Source organism: Condylura cristata, unplaced genomic scaffold, assembly GCF_000260355.1.
Source record: "Condylura cristata isolate star-nosed mole 26May11 unplaced genomic scaffold, ConCri1.0 scaffold00026, whole genome shotgun sequence".
In the NCBI taxonomy this organism is placed as follows: Eukaryota; Metazoa; Chordata; class Mammalia; order Eulipotyphla; family Talpidae; genus Condylura; species Condylura cristata.
The window spans coordinates 22885473-22904023 of record NW_004567127.1 but is presented as its reverse complement, the minus strand read 5'-3'; the positions used below and the strand labels follow the sequence as shown (position 1 = coordinate 22904023).

Genomic DNA, 18551 nt, shown 5'->3' with positions numbered 1-18551 from the left:
AGTGACCAGCCACTCCCGCCCCCCACTCTACCCCATTTTTCCATATCCTAATTGGGAAAAGAAGTCTTTTGCCTACTCTCTCACTCAGAATATTATGTAACCACGGAAGTTTAAAGCTGAAAGTCTTTAGACTGAACTTCAAAGCAGTGCATATGAGAGAACACAGGCTTTGGAGCCAAAAAGAGAATGCATGGATTGAATCTGCCCACTCTTTACGTAGCTCCAGTGATGTTACTTCTTTTGTTTGAGTTTAATGCTTTCCTCCTAGTTTTATTCTGAGGATTATGTGACATTTTGCATGTAAGTGTTCTAACCCACTCTTGATACATACTAGCCCAGCAACAAATATTTAGCCACAAATATTTGTTGAATGAATGATGTCAACCCTTCTACCCCCATCCTTTTATTTTCAAAAAAACCCTGAAGACTCAAGTGATTAGGGGCTAATCCGGTTATATTTTCCCACCCAGAATCATATAGAACAGAAATATATAGTTACCTTCTCCCCTACCTGTGCTCTCTCATCTCCGTGAGTAGAGGTGGAGTGCAAAGTAAATCTATGAGGAATACGAGATGATATTGTAATTATATATTTAGATGCCTTTCTTGTTCAACTGTGATTCCACAGAGCAGGGCCACACCCTTCCTGTCTCTATCTGTACTTGATTCTTAGACCTTGTTGTTCATCTGTGGAATGGAACTGAACTTATCAGTTTGATACATGAACCGTGGGTGCCCTTGGGTCTATGTGAGACATAGAAAGGCAAGGATTCTTAGGGAGACTTAATACAAAGAAGCATAAAACCTGTCAGATACGCAGCAATGTCAACCAAAGCCTTTGTGGGGTGTGTTTCTGATAATGCTGATGGATAGGTTTTCTGAAAGGTTTATTTTGATTTTCTTATCCGAATGGAGATTGAGCACACTGCACACAAGAGAAAGTGATTTGGAGCCAATTCTAAGAGAGAGGAAATTGAAGCAAGAAATAAGTGTTTGAAATAATAATCTGCTGCTGATCCCCAAACAACCTGAAATGAGAGCACAGGAATTAATGAGGCTCCTAACCCCTTGTGACATAGGCAAACCAGACTTGTGCCAGAGAAGCAGCAAATTCCCTGCTGGTCTGTTCATAGGCTACCAGAGAGCAAACAAAACCATATCCTCTTTGAATGGAAAGCTGTCTTAATAAAGGAAAGGATTTTTTTAGATGAAGGATCACCAAGTACCAGATAGTGCACATGTTTTCACAATGCACCTGGAATAAACCTTAGCAAGGGAAAATGGCTCAATAGAGAACAATTAAGTGTCACATTGGATTCCACTGACTGTCATTCCAGACAAGTAGCAGTTTTTCTGTGAAAGTTTTTTTTTTTCCCTAAGAAAGAAGCAATCTACTAGGAGTGACCCCTGTTTAAAAAAAAAAAAAAAAAAAAGAGGCAGAGAGATGAGAGGAATACATCTTACTACTCAGCTCTGTAAGAGTCATAGTTTGTGGCTTCTGGAAAAACCAGGACTTGTGTTTCTCCATTTCTCAGGGAGCTCATTCCTATTACTTTGCACAGATGATGGTGACTCCTAAGGCGGTTTTCTTTAAAATGTCTCAATAAACATGCTGCTGAATACCAAACAAGAGAGATGGTAGAATCACTGGAATCCAGGAGATAGATTGAGAAAATGAGGAAGGATCAAGGAAGTTTTCTGTAATGACTGAACAGTTGTTCTGCTAATTAGAAGAGGCAGGCTGGTACGAGCACAGCGTGCCTTTCCCAGAACACATGGAAACAGAACCCAGCAACGTATTTCCTAGACCGCTATAAAAGCCAGTGTCCCGGGCATGTGATGTCATGCCAGGAGATGTTCTCTGTGCATTTCAGGATGCTGACAATTCCTTAAAAATCTTTTTGGAGCTTGGCAGCCCTCCATGCATGTAAGATTTCGTGGTGAAGCAGGACAACAACTTGCCTGTCAAGGACTTTGCCCACTTTTGCTTTTGTTAGCACCTTCCTCTCTAAGCAATATCTAAAATCATATTTTAAAATTGCATTAGTATAAAAAATATACTACTGTTGTAGGTTAAAAGTTTCCTGAAAAATAAAAGTTTACTTTTTTCCTGCTTTTAGAAGAAATTAAACCGATATCTTGGACCCTAGAAATAGTGGGCCCTAGTGACTGTGACTTTTTGCTGTGTATTTTGCCATATTCTTGATTTCTTCCTTTGTTGCATTCCTTCAAGGATCTAAAAGTGAATTTCAGTTTTGGGGATAAAAACCCCTAGTCATAAAGATGGTTCCTTTATCTGATGAGAAGTATAACACAGTGACATGATACTAATTTCTGTGGATTCATAATTTGTAGTTACAGTTTATACTTAAAGAATAATTTGGTCCACATCAGCCCGTTGTCCTGTTTGCTCTGTTTTTTCCCCTAACATAAGAGCCATTCCTTTTAAGAGCAGTGTTTTTCCATTGCATTTATTATTGTCTCAATTTTAGAAACTGAATATAGTCACCATAATTTAATTTTTTCCATGTGAATCAAGACAGCCCCAGTGAATAATGAGTTCAGCTTTATGTGTGTGCTGTAATAAATTTGTTCCCAGAAGTTTTAGAAGTTTATTAAATTTCAAGTGGTCTTTTAGTTCTACTCGACAACTGCACTAAACCACCTGGTCTTGGCATTGTCTGAGTCTTCTGAGTATTGGCTCCATTCCTGCTACTCTCTCCTAACCCTCTACCAACCGCAATCCAAACAGAACTCCTAAACGTAAGTCCACTGTCCCATCTCCCCAACCCATTGCCGGAACCCTCTTGCCCTGTCTCCTGGCCTACCACTGTGAATGAGCTTCCTCTGTTTCCAAACTGGGGAAGCCCCCACTTTGTACAAGATCAAACTCCCACAGCCTACTTATTTTGAGAACTGGGGTCTCACTCTCTCAAGAGACCTGTTCTGTCATTCCCTATCTTCTGTTCAACTCTTTCTTCCAACAGCCACAGCCACATTCCTATGCTTTTACTATGGTTCAACTGAGAAGTTGTGCCCGTCTTACTGGCACCGATACCCCTCTCTTATTTTCTTCTACATGCAGTCCAGTCTCACACTCACACATACCCTTTCATGATCACATGATGATCATGTTGCTGCTTCATTTTGGTCATTTCTCAGTTCTCATCTTAATGACCCATCAGTAACATGTGAAACAGTTTAACCATCCTCCTCTGTTGCTACATTCTTTACTTAGATTATATTCCACCAGAGATTTATGACTTTCATCCTACTGCATTGTTTTTACTACCACTTCCACTTCCTTGCTCCAAACTCTTAAAATAAAAGTGACTCAGAGTTCAATCCTTGATTTTTAAAAAAAAATTATTTATGTACTTATTCCACACTGTTGAGCTTGTTGACGTCCATGGAGTTAAATGGCATCTATATGCCAGTATCTGCCAAATCTGTGCGTGCTATATCTGACCTGCCTCTTTCATATTCCACAAACCAGGATCTCTACCTATACATCCAGTATTCATTCCAAACCCAGATAGCCAGGGGGGAAATACTGATTTCCCCTACATTTGCATGTGCGTGCATACAAGCTCACATGCCCCCCCCACTCACTCTCCTTGTTGTGTTCCCCAATGCAAATGGTGGCAACTCTTTCCTCTTAGTTTCCAGTTCAAAATACAGATATCACTTCTGACTTCCTTTCTCCATACCCCACATGCAGTTCCCCAGTTCTGTATTTTAGAGCAATTTCAAAGTCACCAAAAGGTTGAATGGAAGATAGAGATTCCATATACCCCCCCACACACATCACGTTAGACCCCATATTATCCACAGCCCTTACCAGAGTAATAAACATTTGTTACAACCCCAGACCTCACATTAGTCTATATATGACCCAAAGTCCATAGTTTACATTACAGTTCATAGTTTACACTGCAATTCTTGATATTATGCATTTTTTGGATTTGGACAAGTATATAATGATATGTACCATCACTATGGTATCATATCAACGGTTACATTGCCTTTAATTTTTTCTCTCTTTTTTAAAGATTTATTTATGCCCTAGAAATTTTTTGTGCTCCATTTACCTTTGACCCTTGACTATTGATTCCACAGTTTTGCCTTTTGCAGAATGTCTTATAGTTGGAATCACACAACATATAACCTTTTTAGAATGGCTCCTATTGGTAATGTACATGTAACTTTCCCCCCATGTCTTTGTGATTTCATAGCTCATTTCACATTTGGTGCTGAAAACTACCTATTCTCTGTATACAACATAGTTTATTAATTGGTTGTATTTGCCTTTGCTTCTTAGTTTTATTCCTATTATCTGGCTTAAAGGGACGTGCATATTTAGGCATTTCTATATTCTTTAGCTCAAAATATAAACATAAGCAAAGTGAATTATATGATTCAATAGGAAACTTATTCTGTCACAAGTACTTTAAAGTATGAAATAAAGACAGATTGGTCAAAGCTGCTGCTTCAGAATTATTTTAAATTTTAGGAAAAAAACTTAAAGTCATAGCAAAATATAGGGAATAAAGTGAGCAATACTAATCATATGTTAACTATTAACCTTTTTGTCAAATTTGTTACAGATCCTCCTTCCACCTCCCCCCAAACTGCATTCTCCTCTCTGCTACTAAGTACTTGGTGTATAATTTTTCAGTTTAAATTTATCCTATTATTGTGTGTGTCTGTGTGACAATGTGTGTGTATCATATATCTTATTATATATACATATATATGTGCATATACATGTACACATGTATGTGTATAAAATAACATTTATTTTGTTTTTCCTATTTTTTGGTAACTTAACATTTGGATTTTAATAGCTATCCACTTTAGGACCCGGGTTGTCATCTGGTAAATAAATTGCCTTTGTATGGCAAACGCTGGCCTATATTATAGGTTTATAGTTTTCTTGATTGTTTCTCATGAAACTTATTTCTTCCAAAAGTTAGAAGTATATCAGCTAAATTACTTTTACACATATAACATTAGTGACAGTTTTGAATAGATATTGAAAGATCTTGGTTTTTAAACAATCACCTGTTGACCCTCTAGACATGCTGAGATCCCTGTGAATCTGTGACTCCATTTGTGACTCCATTGCAGATGAATGCATCCTTGATATGGTGAAAATAATGCTTGAGAGACCCTCATGGCTTTGCCCACAATGAGGATGATGTATTTTCATGACAAGTTATCTCTGGTGTTGCTGAGAGTGATTAGGGATAGCATTACTCATATCATAAGCATCCCGGTGCTGATGGTTAAGTGTTTCTGCTATTGAGAAGTATTTTTTTACCCCTTTGAACAATCTTCTGCCTTCTATTCTTGAATTTTGTTTTTAACTTTGAGTTTAAGTGACTCAACAATTCACTCTAAGTCAACAGCTGCCAGATGCTAAATGTAATTAAGACTTTACATGTATTTGTAACCTGCGACATGTGTTTGGAACACAGGAAGCAAGGTGGGAAAGGGAGAAAAGGAAAATTTCTTGACTCAGTTTCAATTATCCTCTCCCTGTTTAACAGATGCTAACAAGCATTAGGAAACTACGGTCTTCCCATTTTTCCTAAGTTCAATGGCTAGATGCTTAGCATGGCTTTCAACAAGCATCTAAATTTTCACAGTATTTGTGAAATGATAAAGCCCTTAATTTAAAGGAGCAAAAAGGATTGATACACAAACACCACTTTATCATTAACATTGCTTCCAGGTATTTCTGGCCACAGAATTGACTCTTGAGTTGTTGCCAAAGCAAAATACCTGCTATACATACATTCATTTGTTATATCTATGATCTCTGTCTCACTAGATATCAGAATGCAAATAGAAGACTGTATTAGCTATTGAGATCTACAGTTATACTTCATTAAGTTAAAGTGCCTTGAAAACTTGAAGTGCTTGGTGGAGACAGAGACCTTCATGAGAGCTGCTGATGCAAATGTTATAGGTGTTCGCCAAAACTTCAGTTAATGTTGGTAGCTTCTCTACTGGCTTAGCGAATATACTTTGTGTTACTTTGAGAAACTAGGATGTCACTCTTGTTAGTGGGTTAAAAATGAAATATCTCTAAATATATTCATCTTGACTGAAAAAAATGGTTCCTTTGTATGGAGCTAGACTGAATTTGCATATCATTTAGTACTTTTATACATACTCATAGCATCATAAAAGTAATATAATGGTGACTAATATTTATCAATTTTTAACTTTGTTCTAGACTGTTACATATTTACATATTGATAATTGTTGACACAGTTACCATGTATATCAAGTACTGTTATTTGTTCCTCCATTTCTCAGATGGGAACACGGAGACATATGAACATTAAGTAGGTTAGTCAAAATAGCAGCAGATAGTTTTTAGAGTAAATCATAGAAATCTCTAAGCAGCTAACACAAAATAACAACTAAAATTAGCTTACACAAATTAGAAAAACCTTCAGGTTGAAATTTGAGCCTCATTGGAAGCAGAGGCTGCTGTCAGCGATACAGCTGGGAGACTGAACCTTAGACTTGGAGAAGGGAGGAGGACATAAAACTGAGACACCTGAATTAAGCAGGAAAGTTGAAAGAGCTATTTGGCTAGTGGTACCACATGGCCTAGAGAGAAACAAAAAGACAGACAGACAGATAGATAGACAGATAGATATAAACAATGTCACCTAAATTATGTATACTTATATAAGAAAACCAATCTTTATTATTAAAAATGAGATAACATCAATCATTAAAATTTTCAGAATTATAACAGCAGATGAGACTAAAATAGAAAAACTGAACTGAAATTAAAAAAAAAAACCTTTAAGGTTTATAAGAGAAATACATAAATGTTGAAATAAAAATAAGGTTACTATTATATACAGTCCATATGCAATCAGGCACAACTGAAGAGAGAACGAGGTGACCAGAAAAGTAATTGAGGGGATTAATAAGAGACAACACACAGTGAAAAGAGATTAAAAATAGGATAGAGACATTTTCTAGAGAAATGAAAGTTCATAATTTATTAGAGAAGAGAGTAAAGGTATGGAAGTAAGTAAATATTTAAGAAGCAATAATTGAAGTTTTTAAAGGAAAGAAACTACAAGTATGGTATATGTCAAGATTAGAACTCTAAGTAGACTGCTATAATATGTTTATATTGTAATTCTTAGAAATCACTAAAAATTATATGAAAAAATAACTGAAATGTCAACAGAAAATAAAACTGGAATTAGAAAAAATAAATCAAGAAAAGATAGGTGAAGAAAGAGGAACAATTAAAAATGGTGTAGAACCATGAAAAATAGCAAAATGATGAATTTAAATTGAGCTGTGTCACTAAAAACAGGCTGTCAAACCAATTAAAAGACAAAGATTGTAAGATACTTGTTTCAAGTATCTTGTATATCTTGTTTCAAGTATATATGTGCTGTCTATGAAACATGCCTTAAATAAAATGACACAGCAAAGTTGCTAGGAAAGAAATTGAAATAGTGTAAAGTATGTCTTTTGTTTATAGTAAACAAGAGAGCTTACATGACTATTTATTACCAGATAAAATAGACTTTAAGGCCTGAGGTATTACCAGAGAAAGATGAGTATTTGATATTGACATAAGGGTTAATTTGCACTAGACATAAAAGTGTGTGTCTTATAAAAATCGTATGTCTAATAGCATAGTTTCAGAAAGAAGATGGCAGGGAACTGAGTAGAAGAGGAGAAAAATAAATGAAAGTAAATGGAAAAGGAATAAATGCATTATTGTTTAACCCTTTCCTCAGTAACTTATATGTTCTCAGTCCACAGAGAACATTGCTAGTCACCCAGACTTGGAAGGTTCACATAGGCCACTGTGCAAGACTTTTGTATATGGTCTGTTACTCAATTCCTTGTGTTATATTCTGTGCTCAAATACAAGTCTTTTTGAATTTCAAGAGGAATCACTAGAGTGTTTATTCTTCATGCACCTCGTACTTAAGTGAGAAATTAAGAATAAGAAAAAATATAGGTAAGTTCCAAATATATGGAAGTAAAATAGCATATAGCTAAATAACTGTATATCAAAGAAGAGAAGTTAGAAGATATTTGGAATAGGGTGTCATCACCATATCTAAATTTGTGGGATAGAGTTAAAGAGAAAAGATTACAAGTGTGAATGTTCAAAAAACATTCTTTATTTTCATTTCTGCTTCAAGAATAGAAATGAATGAGCAAAAGAAACCCAAAGTGAGGAGATATAATAATCTAAATGCGAGCAATTTAATAAATAGGTAATAAACTATAAAGGAGAAGATTAAAGTAAAAGGCTAGTCCTTTGAAAACACTAATAAAATTGATAAACATTTAGTAAGAATGATAAAGAAAAAACAAAGTACACAGGCTTTCCAAATTAGGACTAAGAAGTGATATCATTAATATCATTATGTCCTTCACATATTCAAAGATACTGTCATAATCGGTAGCAATTTAAATGAAAGGGACAAGTTCCCTGTAAAATATAGTTAATATAAAAATGCTATCTAAAAAGTATTTATTAGAGATAGAGGCACTGCATATGGTTGATAAAATATTGAATTCATCACAAAGCTTTAATAATTTTAAACATACATGTACCTATATTATAGCCTTGAATGGGCATAAAGCAAATATTCATAAAACTGAGGAACGGCCCTTATCATAGTAGGAATTTTCATATTATATCTTTAAATTCCTGATAGCTAAGTACTACAGAGAAAAATTAAACACAAAATGAATGTTTGGGTTTGATTCATATTTATAGAATCTTGCACACAAGAATCAAGGAGCCTACATTTTCAAATACACATGAAATACTTAAAGACATTTCACAGGCTATAAAACCGATTTCAAATTGTTCAAAGAATTTATAACAAAAATTATGTTCTTTATGTCCAATACATTTGGAAACAATAAATAGATTCAATAGAAATAAAAAAATATTTAGATCTCCACAACAGTGAAGATGCAGTAAAATCGGTCCTTAGAGAGAAATCTAAAGCTTGAAATGTCTCTAATAAGAAAGAAGAATGAGTGAATGCTAGTAATATAATGTATTAAATTTTGAAGTTATGCATAAAAATATTGGAATGAGCTCAAAGGAAGGAGTTTGTATGCCTAAGAGTAGAAATTTATGAACCAAAAAGCATATACAGATAACAGAATCAGAAAAACAAACCTTTGTTTTTTGAAACACAAAAAGAATGAATGATAAATCCCATCCAGTTAAAAGAAAGAAAGAAAAGAATAATGTTAGGGATGAAGTAGAGATAGCATTCCCCAGACCTGACAAAAACTTAAAAGGACTGAAAAATATGTGGATAACTTCGTAATAGTCCACTTCCAAACTTAGGCAAAGTGGGTATAGTTTGAAACAGCAGTAGTGTCTCAAAGCCTTTAAAATAAACCCTGGATTATAAAAAAAAAAAAAAAAGTGTTAATATATAATTCTGTATAAAAAGTATGCTCATCTGTAAACTGATGATAATCATAATCACTACATTTCCTGTGTGGTTATTCTATGAAACAATATTCCACATGCTTTTACCAGCCGTCATTAATCCAGTGCTCATGGCAGCAAAAAGTGCTGATCTTATGTCCGTTTTTAAAATGGAGTAAATGAAGACTGAGCAGAAATAATGAATTCTCAGAAAACATGGTCAACAAGCATTTTGTAAACTATTACTGCAAGTATTTTATTTTAAAAGAAATTCTCACCAGCTTCTCTTATGCCCCTTTGATCTGTTTCTCTCCCCACTTTTCTCTGAGCCTCAGAAACCTTAGTCTAGTTTCCAGTGTCTGCTAGTTTATAGTCATTTTGCATTGTCTGCTCAGCTGGTTTGTGTTCTTTTTATTACTCATATATGTGATATTGTCCAGTATTTGTCTTTATTTTTGACTTATGTCCCTACGTCTTGTGCTCCTTCCATTGTGCTATAAATATTTCATTTTATCTTTCCATATAACTGAATAGTATTCCACTATATTTATAAAAGAGACACTGAAACTTTAACCCTAGACTACATTGTGACTACCTTTCACACCTCTTCTTGTAATTAGAAGGCTATATATAAAAACATTTAAGACAGTGCCTGTCACGTTAGGGTATCCTCAGTAAATGTAATAAATAAGCCTAGAAGCTGTTCTCACACGGGAACCTGCTGGACTCTTGCAGCCAACTCACTCACATCCTTCTATTTGATTTTTCTGGTTACAAACATTCCAGGCAAAGTCTCACCTGGCAGATGAGCATCTGTAAAGCTCTCACTTGGGGTAACTGATAAGTATGGTTTTTAATACTGGAATTGATTTTTAATCTTGTTGAAATTTTCATCAGCAGAAGAGAGTCTCCAGTTAGTTAGGCTACTGGACATTTTGTTTCTACTTCTAAATTGGCAGTCATTCAGCAGGAATTTTTGTTTTGGCTGCTTTAAGGTTCTCTAAATTGGTCTTTGTTCAGGTCAGAATGTGAAAATGCCACCATTGCAGAGCATAATGCCACATTCACCTTTCTCTTTGAAAGTTTTATAACCTGCAGACAAATGTAGGTTCTTTGGCAATTTCCCATCTGCACTAGCCATTTTGGTGTTTCCTTGATTTAGGAGTGTTTCTACATTGGAATGATTGTATTTACCAATCATAAAAGTTGTGACAGACATCAGACTTTGGACATTAATTAAGCTAAACATTTAGGAATATCTAAATGTTAACCTTTTAGGTTCTAAACCAATAAGAAAAGCATACCTCTTGAAGTGTATTTTGAAACTGAATATTTGATTTCAATTTTTATGAATAATAATACATGTACACCTACTCTGTAGTTTTAAGCCACAGGATTTTGGGTGAACAGTTTGCAACATATGAAAAAATATCTGAATGTGTAAAATCAGGTGAATTTTAGAGGAGCATTAACAGAAAGTTGGAGAATTTTATTAAACACAGCATCAAACAGTAGAATTCTTAAGTAATTCCTTCAGCAATTTTTAAAATTGTGGCCATTCCCTTTACAAATAGGTAAATTTTAGCAGTCCAGATATTGTTGGTAATTGCTTTGAACTGTTCTGTATGGTTCATACATGTCTGTAACTCATCAAAATTCAACTAGTAAGGTATTGATGTTAAATGTGATATATTTTTGATTACTCAAACAAGAATAAAGCTGTGTTTTATCACTTGTAATTGCCATAATTTCCCAAACTTTATGTTTTACAAAAGTTTAAGTTATCAGTTCAAATTAGTTAGTTTATTAGATTGAAAAGAACTGTAATATTATAATTGATAGCACATTCATAAATACATGTTGAAAAATTTGGAGTAGATATTTATTCCTGATTTTAAACTGTTTACATTTGTACAAGAAAAGTGACCCATGTTTATTTTCAAAAGATTCTTTTTGTCTTAGGATAAATGATACTAAGAATTACAAAAGGAAATAATACTTAAAGAGAAATAATATTTCATATTAAATAGTAAAAGTAATTTATTACAACTTTATCTTGAAAAAGTGAAATAGATTGTCAAGAATATATTTAATATCAATATGATTGATATTATACCTATTCTACAGCTACTCACAGGATAAAAAATAACAATTTTTGCAGAGAACATAGTGTATATTTTATGGCAGAATTATCTGACTATAAGTATTATATCCTTCACTTTAGATTTGCATTTTGCAGCATGAACATAGAGGGTCATTTTTTGCAAAAATTATTTGATGGATTCATTAATTTTCCTAAGGGCCTCTCATTAACCTTTTATTTAAATAATTATGGTTCCTTATTCAAGATGAGATTTTCCTGGTTCTTCATATGGTGATTGATTTTTATTGTATGCTGACTGTTGGAGTATTATATTTTACAAATCTGGACTTATTTAAATCCGCTGGTCTAGTAGGCTTCCTTGGACATTCAACCAACGGAAAGGTGGGGTGGCACACAGAGGTGAAAGGCCTAAGTTTTCACCTGGCAAAAACAGCAGGGATGGGGTGGGGGGTGCTGGGTTTGCACATTACCCACAAGGACCATGTAAATACCAACCTAGGAGGGAGAGAGAGGACACACACCTTGCAGTCCTTCAGTGGTACTGAAATTACATTTACCACCGGGCCTCCTGTGCATGAGTGGAGAGGGGGGCATGCATTAATGCCCCTGCCAGGGATGGGAGTCCAAGTATCCTCTTGACCTCCAGTCACACCTTTGTGTGTAGAAGCAGGGAAGACTTGTTTCCTCTCCTTGAGGATGGAAATTCTGGCCCTTCATGGAGTCTACTTTGCTGCCACTCTGGAGTATTTGTGGCACGGGGGAGGGTCACTCGAGACAGCAGTCTTCACTTTGGGTTATTTTGTCTGTTCCCACTGGCATTCCAATTTGCAAACTTCTCCAGCACCAGGTCTGAGATATTTTAAGTACACAGAAAACACAAGGAACTCAGCATCATTTATTTCCTTAGGTTCTAGGACCTGAAAAGATGATTTTTTAAAACTACTTTAAGACATTTTTATGAGGTTTTTATACATATTGTCCAGGACTGTTGCATGATCTGTAATCAAATCATATTTTAAAGAATCCCTTATTGTGTCAACATCCATTTCTACCTTTATTTTCTCTATGGATGACTTAAGGCATTGGTTATTCTGTCACCTTGCTAGTGATCCTGCTGTTTCTATTATAGAGTCACATTTATTGACTTCATGGAAATGTGTACCTTTACAAGCTTTACAAGATAATCTGGATTTGACAAAACTACATTCTTTTATCTGCAACTAACTGATGACATAAGTAGGAACATAGTGGTTGAAATGAAAATAGATACAAGTAGTGAATAGGTGTGAATTAATTTCATAAGTCATCATTAATGGCCATTGTCATGGTCTGTGCCAACTTTTGCTGTTCTGTGTAAAAAGTCTCCTCTGAAATGGAGGGGACTCACATAGTAAACATTTGTACTGTGAAAGTTTTCAATATTGTACCACCTCCCCCTTACTACAGTTAACTTTTATCTTCCTGTCCACGTAGTAGAAAATATGTTCCGATGCTGACATTTTCAGTGCTATTTGTATTCCCTGGTATTACCATGACATGATAATTCTGACTTAGCGACATATGTGCTTCTCCTAGTTAAAGGTCATTTCAAAGTGTGAGAGTTGGTAAAAACTTGGAAAATAAAGCCATGATCACAATGTGCTGACATATCATTCCTTAGAATTGTGTCCCTGCAAGAAGAATTAGTTGCTCAAAGGTTGATATCTATTCCAAAATTCCCTTCTAAGAAAGCACTGGAGAGAAACTGGATTTATTATCAAGAAAAAGATGATTTAAAGTAAAGATAATTTTAAACAATTTAAATCAACAAATTATTTTTAAAGACTGTTTCACTATCCCAATCATCTAGCAGTTTTTAGACATTAACATTATTTCCCAACACATTAAATAACACTGTTCACAAGGTAGAGATGATTGAATTTGTGTAACCATTCATCTATAAAACTATTGAGTCTGATCTTCATAATGTAATATGAGACCCCACTGGACATTTTATTGTGAACAAGCATGCAACATATATTTTGAGACAAAACAAACTGATTCAGTATTGACATCTCCTTTCATCAGTGACATGGAGGATGGAGGCAAGAGAGGGTGAATAGGTATTCTGTGAACACTGAAATATGGTGTCTTTTTCTACAAGATAGTAAGAAGGGATACAATTTTGACTGAGTTCCACTAGGACCCTTGGCTTGGAGAACCACAAAATGACTAGTCTTCTCTTCCATTCAGAGCTGGAGTGGTGCTTAATTGAGACTCAGTTATGCAAGGTGAATTAGAACAAAATCTGTCTTCTATCCATGAACAAAATACATGTAAAATAGTAAGTTGACAAAGTAGTCCCTCATACAATTCGCATTTTGAGGAGAAGAGTGTATATGAACTTCATGTTGTAAGACAAAATAATAAAAAATGGTTGTCTGGAAAAAAATTGAAAAAATTTATACATAGGGACATTTGGAAAGCTGGACAGGGCAAACTGAAGGGAGCTTGCTAACTTCTCCAGGAGCAAACTCCCAGCTGCTGAAAGTACTAAGCTAGGGGATGTCTGGTGGGGAAGACATGGATGGCTAAAGTGTGGGCCACACAATGGCCTTTTTTGGCTCCCTATTCTTTTCCCATATCACATTTATCACTGTGCAGATTGTACTTTTTTGATGTATTCTTTGATTAATGTCTCTTTCCCAATTAGACCGTAAATGTCACAGACTGGATTTTTATAATCTTCATTGTTATATCCCCAGTGTTTAGCACAGCACTAGGAAAAATAAATATTTGTAGAATGATTTAATAAATGATAGACTTATTTTCCCATTCTGCCACATGTATGGCTCACCAGCTCCATGAGTTAGGCCAGCAAAGAGGACTCTGCCCCACATATCTAGAATGAAGATCTGTTCTTTCAATTAGTTGGGAGGGGGTGTGCCAAACTAGGAACAGTGGGAACCAAGGACATTGGGGAAGTATAGTCCTACTGGAAGATGAAGATGATGAGTTTAGAAGTTACTATTTTTGCAAAAACTTTACCATTCTGTAAGCAGTGTAAACTTAGTTGTTTACTTTTGCTGGTAAACTCAGCACAGTACTTCTACTTCCTCAGTTCTTGAGGTACACTTTCTTTTCTAACATCTGTGGTTACTTTAGAAATATTTGTGAATATTTCCTGATCCATGATGATCTCAAGTTTGTTTTCACAGAAAAAAAATAGTATTTTAATTTCCTAGTGTCAATTAAATTGAATGGTCAAAGAAGAGACTCCATATTCATCCTCTGGTTTCAGTTCCTAGGCTTACTATTACTTCTAGTGCCCGTATTGAGGAGCACGTGGGCTCTGCAAACTGAGTCTTCCTTTCCTCAGTTTTCTTTTTTCCTGAGGAGGTTTTTGAACCTAGCTGAAGATAATAAGATGTCGGAAAACCAGCACCAAAGTTGCACATGCACACTACATTTCAAATGGAATCACACAGCTAAAAAATTCCCATGTGTGGAATAAACACATGTATGTTTGGGTTGTTTTCAAAGAGACAAGAGGTGAAAATGTTTACCAATTATTTAAGAATAAGAAAGTCAACAACGGAACAGTTTTGCAGATCTATGCTTATATATAAATTCAACAGCTTTTATTGTACAACAGACAGAACCTGGAATGTACATTGTAGTGTACAATTATGAAACAATACCTTCTACCAAGGATGCAATTTGAAACAGAATTCACTGGTCCGAGAGTTCCAGGTTCTATGATAAAATGTGCCCAGGGAATAAACAACACTTAGAATGGTGCTGATGGTAGTGGAGTTGTTGCTGTTCCCTGTACAGGGTGCAGGGGATCACCCCAAACCCACAGGGATTTTTATTTTGGTTAGTTCTTCAATGAATAGGTTTCATTCTGCAGAGACAATTATGTATGGAACCAAGTTTGATTCAATTTGCACCACCAAGTAAGGCAGTGGAAGTTCATTGTGCAGTGAAGAGAGGAAAGTAAAACCTCAGAATAAAAATGCATGTGTCTATTACAAATTAAAGTCACACCTGGTTAGCACAAACTCTTGTTCAGTGCTTTTTAAAATAAAGTTGAGAAATGACATCATGGATATGGACTATCTTCAAGTGATAATTTATATGAAGAATTTGGAATCATGAGCGATAGTGAATGTCCCTCGTGTAATCAATATACATAGAGTGGGTAAACCCCTGGCTTTGGTGTTATTTATAAGGCTTTCTTCACTTACAGCAAGCAGTACATTTTTTCAAAGCATTTTTTCACTGTCCATAAATTGGTTAAAGACCAAAAAAATCAGCTGTGTATGTCAGTAAATAGAGTGGCCCACACAATTCCGTCTAATTTTCATTGAAACCTTAAAATGTCTTTTAAGAATCTAAATAGTAAAGCACACAAATGGAGCATTCACTGTGCAGAAACGTTGCCAGTTGAATTTTGATTGAGCTCACTTGACACTGTAGAAAGAGCACAGGCTTGGTGTCTGCAGATTAGAGGTGAATTCTGGATCTGCCACTTGCCAAGGGAACGTATTGAGCCTCTCTGTAAAGTGGCCAACACCTAAACTGCAGGGCTATTATGAGATTTAAATGAGATAAAGCCTATAAAGTGCTTGGCTCTGTGCCTGACACGTGGCAGCATAAAGTGTTCAGTAGATCCCCATTCTCTTCTGCTTCCCATCAGGCCACATGCCCGCACCTGCACACCCCCACGTGTGCACATGGGCATTCTATAGGTGAAGCCTACTGGTGGTTCTAAATCGTGTTAGCAAGGAGAAAATGCTTAACATTGCTTACACACAAAAGGACTGATCATCCATCCCTGGGTAATGATCTGAGTAATATAAAGCTTATCCTCATTTAAAAACAAGATAACAAAACCAGAAAGCAAAAATAACAATAACTTGGTAAAGATACACTGAGATCCTGAAAGGGATTTAAAAGATTAATACACAGATTTTATGAATGAGAAAACAGGGACTTGAGAAATCAAGAGACTTGCCACAGTCAGATTTACCAGTGGGATGCTGACACTGTCCTCTGGTCACTGCTCACATTTAGTGAGGGATTAAGCTGCTGTGCAAGAAAGGTCAGGGACCAGACTGGGGCTTTACTACAGTCAAGATCTGAGGCCTTGGGTAACTCTTTGTTTTCTGTTCCTCAATTTCCTTTAAGATTTTGAAATAACAGCTTCATAAAGTGGTACAATTTTAACATGTGAAGGAAAGCCACAAAATAAAAGGTGCCTCAGGCCCTCCCTGGTGGCACAGTGGGTCAAAGTGTAGCACTACAAATCTAGCCACAGCCACTTCAGCATGAGTGAAGTGAGGTGACACACATGGTGTGGCAGACCTCTCCTGACACACTGCTGCTCCCTCTCAGCAGTGTACTTCATCCATCTGCCCCCCACTATGTTTCTGGTAAATCCACCCACTCCCCCCACACCTCTGGCTTGTACCTCAGTTCTGAATGCATAAATAAGTACATCTTAAAAATAAATAAATAAATGATGCCTCAAACAAAGTCAGTGCTTGTTATCAGCTAGTGATTATCCTGATTCCACTGTTTCTAAAGCTGTCTGGTGTGACTTAGCAATACATGCTTTAAAATCTTGAAATTGGATGTGTCTCACCCAGGATTTAAACCCATCTTGGATGTCTGTTTATTTGTTTTTTTAGTTATCAGTCTCATCTGCACCCCACTATTCTAAATATTCTTCCCCAACTGGACACCATAGCGAAGCCAAATATACTTTTGGGGATGGGAAACATGTCTGTCTCTTTTTGTAAGGATACAGTTTAACTCTGTAAAGCATCTCACAAATGATAATCGGTCTGCGTGTTGCTGTCCCCCTAGGAACTAACTTCACCCTAGCGGAACTGGGGATCTGTGAGCCCTCCCCACACCGAAGCGGCTACTGTTCCGACATGGGGATTCTTCACCAGGGCTACTCACTGAGCACAGGCTCCGATGCCGACTCCGACACGGAGGGAGGGATGTCTCCGGAGCACGCCATCCGTCTATGGGGGCGAGGGATAAAATCCAGGCGCAGTTCCGGTCTTTCCAGTCGTGAAAACTCAGCCCTTACCTTGACTGATTCCGACAACGAAAATAAGTCAGACGATGAGAACGGTAGGCCTGCTCTTAATACCTTTTCATGTTTTGGGTTCTGCATCATGTGGACTTAGGATGTTTTTGTTTTGTTTTTTGAACAAAGGGGCATACCAAACCCTTCACTTTCTTTTAAATTGACTTCATCCACCCACTCTGAGCTGGGGAAAGTAAAGCAGCACAATTCAAGCACAGGAGAAATGAGGAGAGAATTTTAAAATCGCATTTTGATGATAACACGGAATTCAGGTATAGCCAGTTGGTCTTATTAGCAAGTAAATTACATTGCAAAAGAGGCAGCTTGATAAACTATGACCTATACCTAGAAAATGTCCTCTTTCCACAAGTTTCGAGGTCTTTGTATTGATTTCCCCTTCCCAGTAAATGGCAACCTGGGTTATTTTTTTTCATGAAGATCTCTTAAGAATCCTACCTTATCTTAGACTTTCATTTCCAGGCAGCAATGCCTCATATCCGTATTGAAGATCAAACTTGGAACAGATGCTCTGGAGTTTAATCATGACAAATAGGAAGAGACTTGTCTTCAAAAAAGTATTCTCTTATATGTTTACTTTTCTCCTTGGTACCTATGTAGGTTAATGGCTTCCCACATCTTCTATCAGAAATCACTATTGCTTATCCATCAGCTTTGTAGATGGGTTTTAATGAAACTTTGAAAATTAAATGCTTCCGATCATTAAGCAGTAAATATAGGGAAGCCTGAGCAAGTCATTAAAGAGATAAGGTGCTTACTTGTGGATTTCTTAGCAACTCAGAACTGTGTGTAGTCAAAAACATTTTCTGAAAGATAAACTGCAGTAGGTACAGTTGGTTTCTGAAGAAAACATCAAATGCTCTGTAGTTTGTTATGAATAT

At 36.1% G+C, this 18551-nt stretch overlaps 1 protein-coding gene across 1 annotated transcript in view; it reads left to right on the top strand.

Annotated features, from left to right (window-relative positions):
* Window positions 1-18551, top strand: part of TENM2 (teneurin transmembrane protein 2) — an 895709-nt gene that overhangs the window by 57469 nt on the left and 819689 nt on the right. Inside the window, exon 2 of the mRNA XM_004689796.2 lies at window positions 17421-17696. Coding sequence (XP_004689853.1) covers window positions 17421-17696 — 276 coding nt within the window. The remainder of the gene's footprint in view (window positions 1-17420; window positions 17697-18551) is intronic.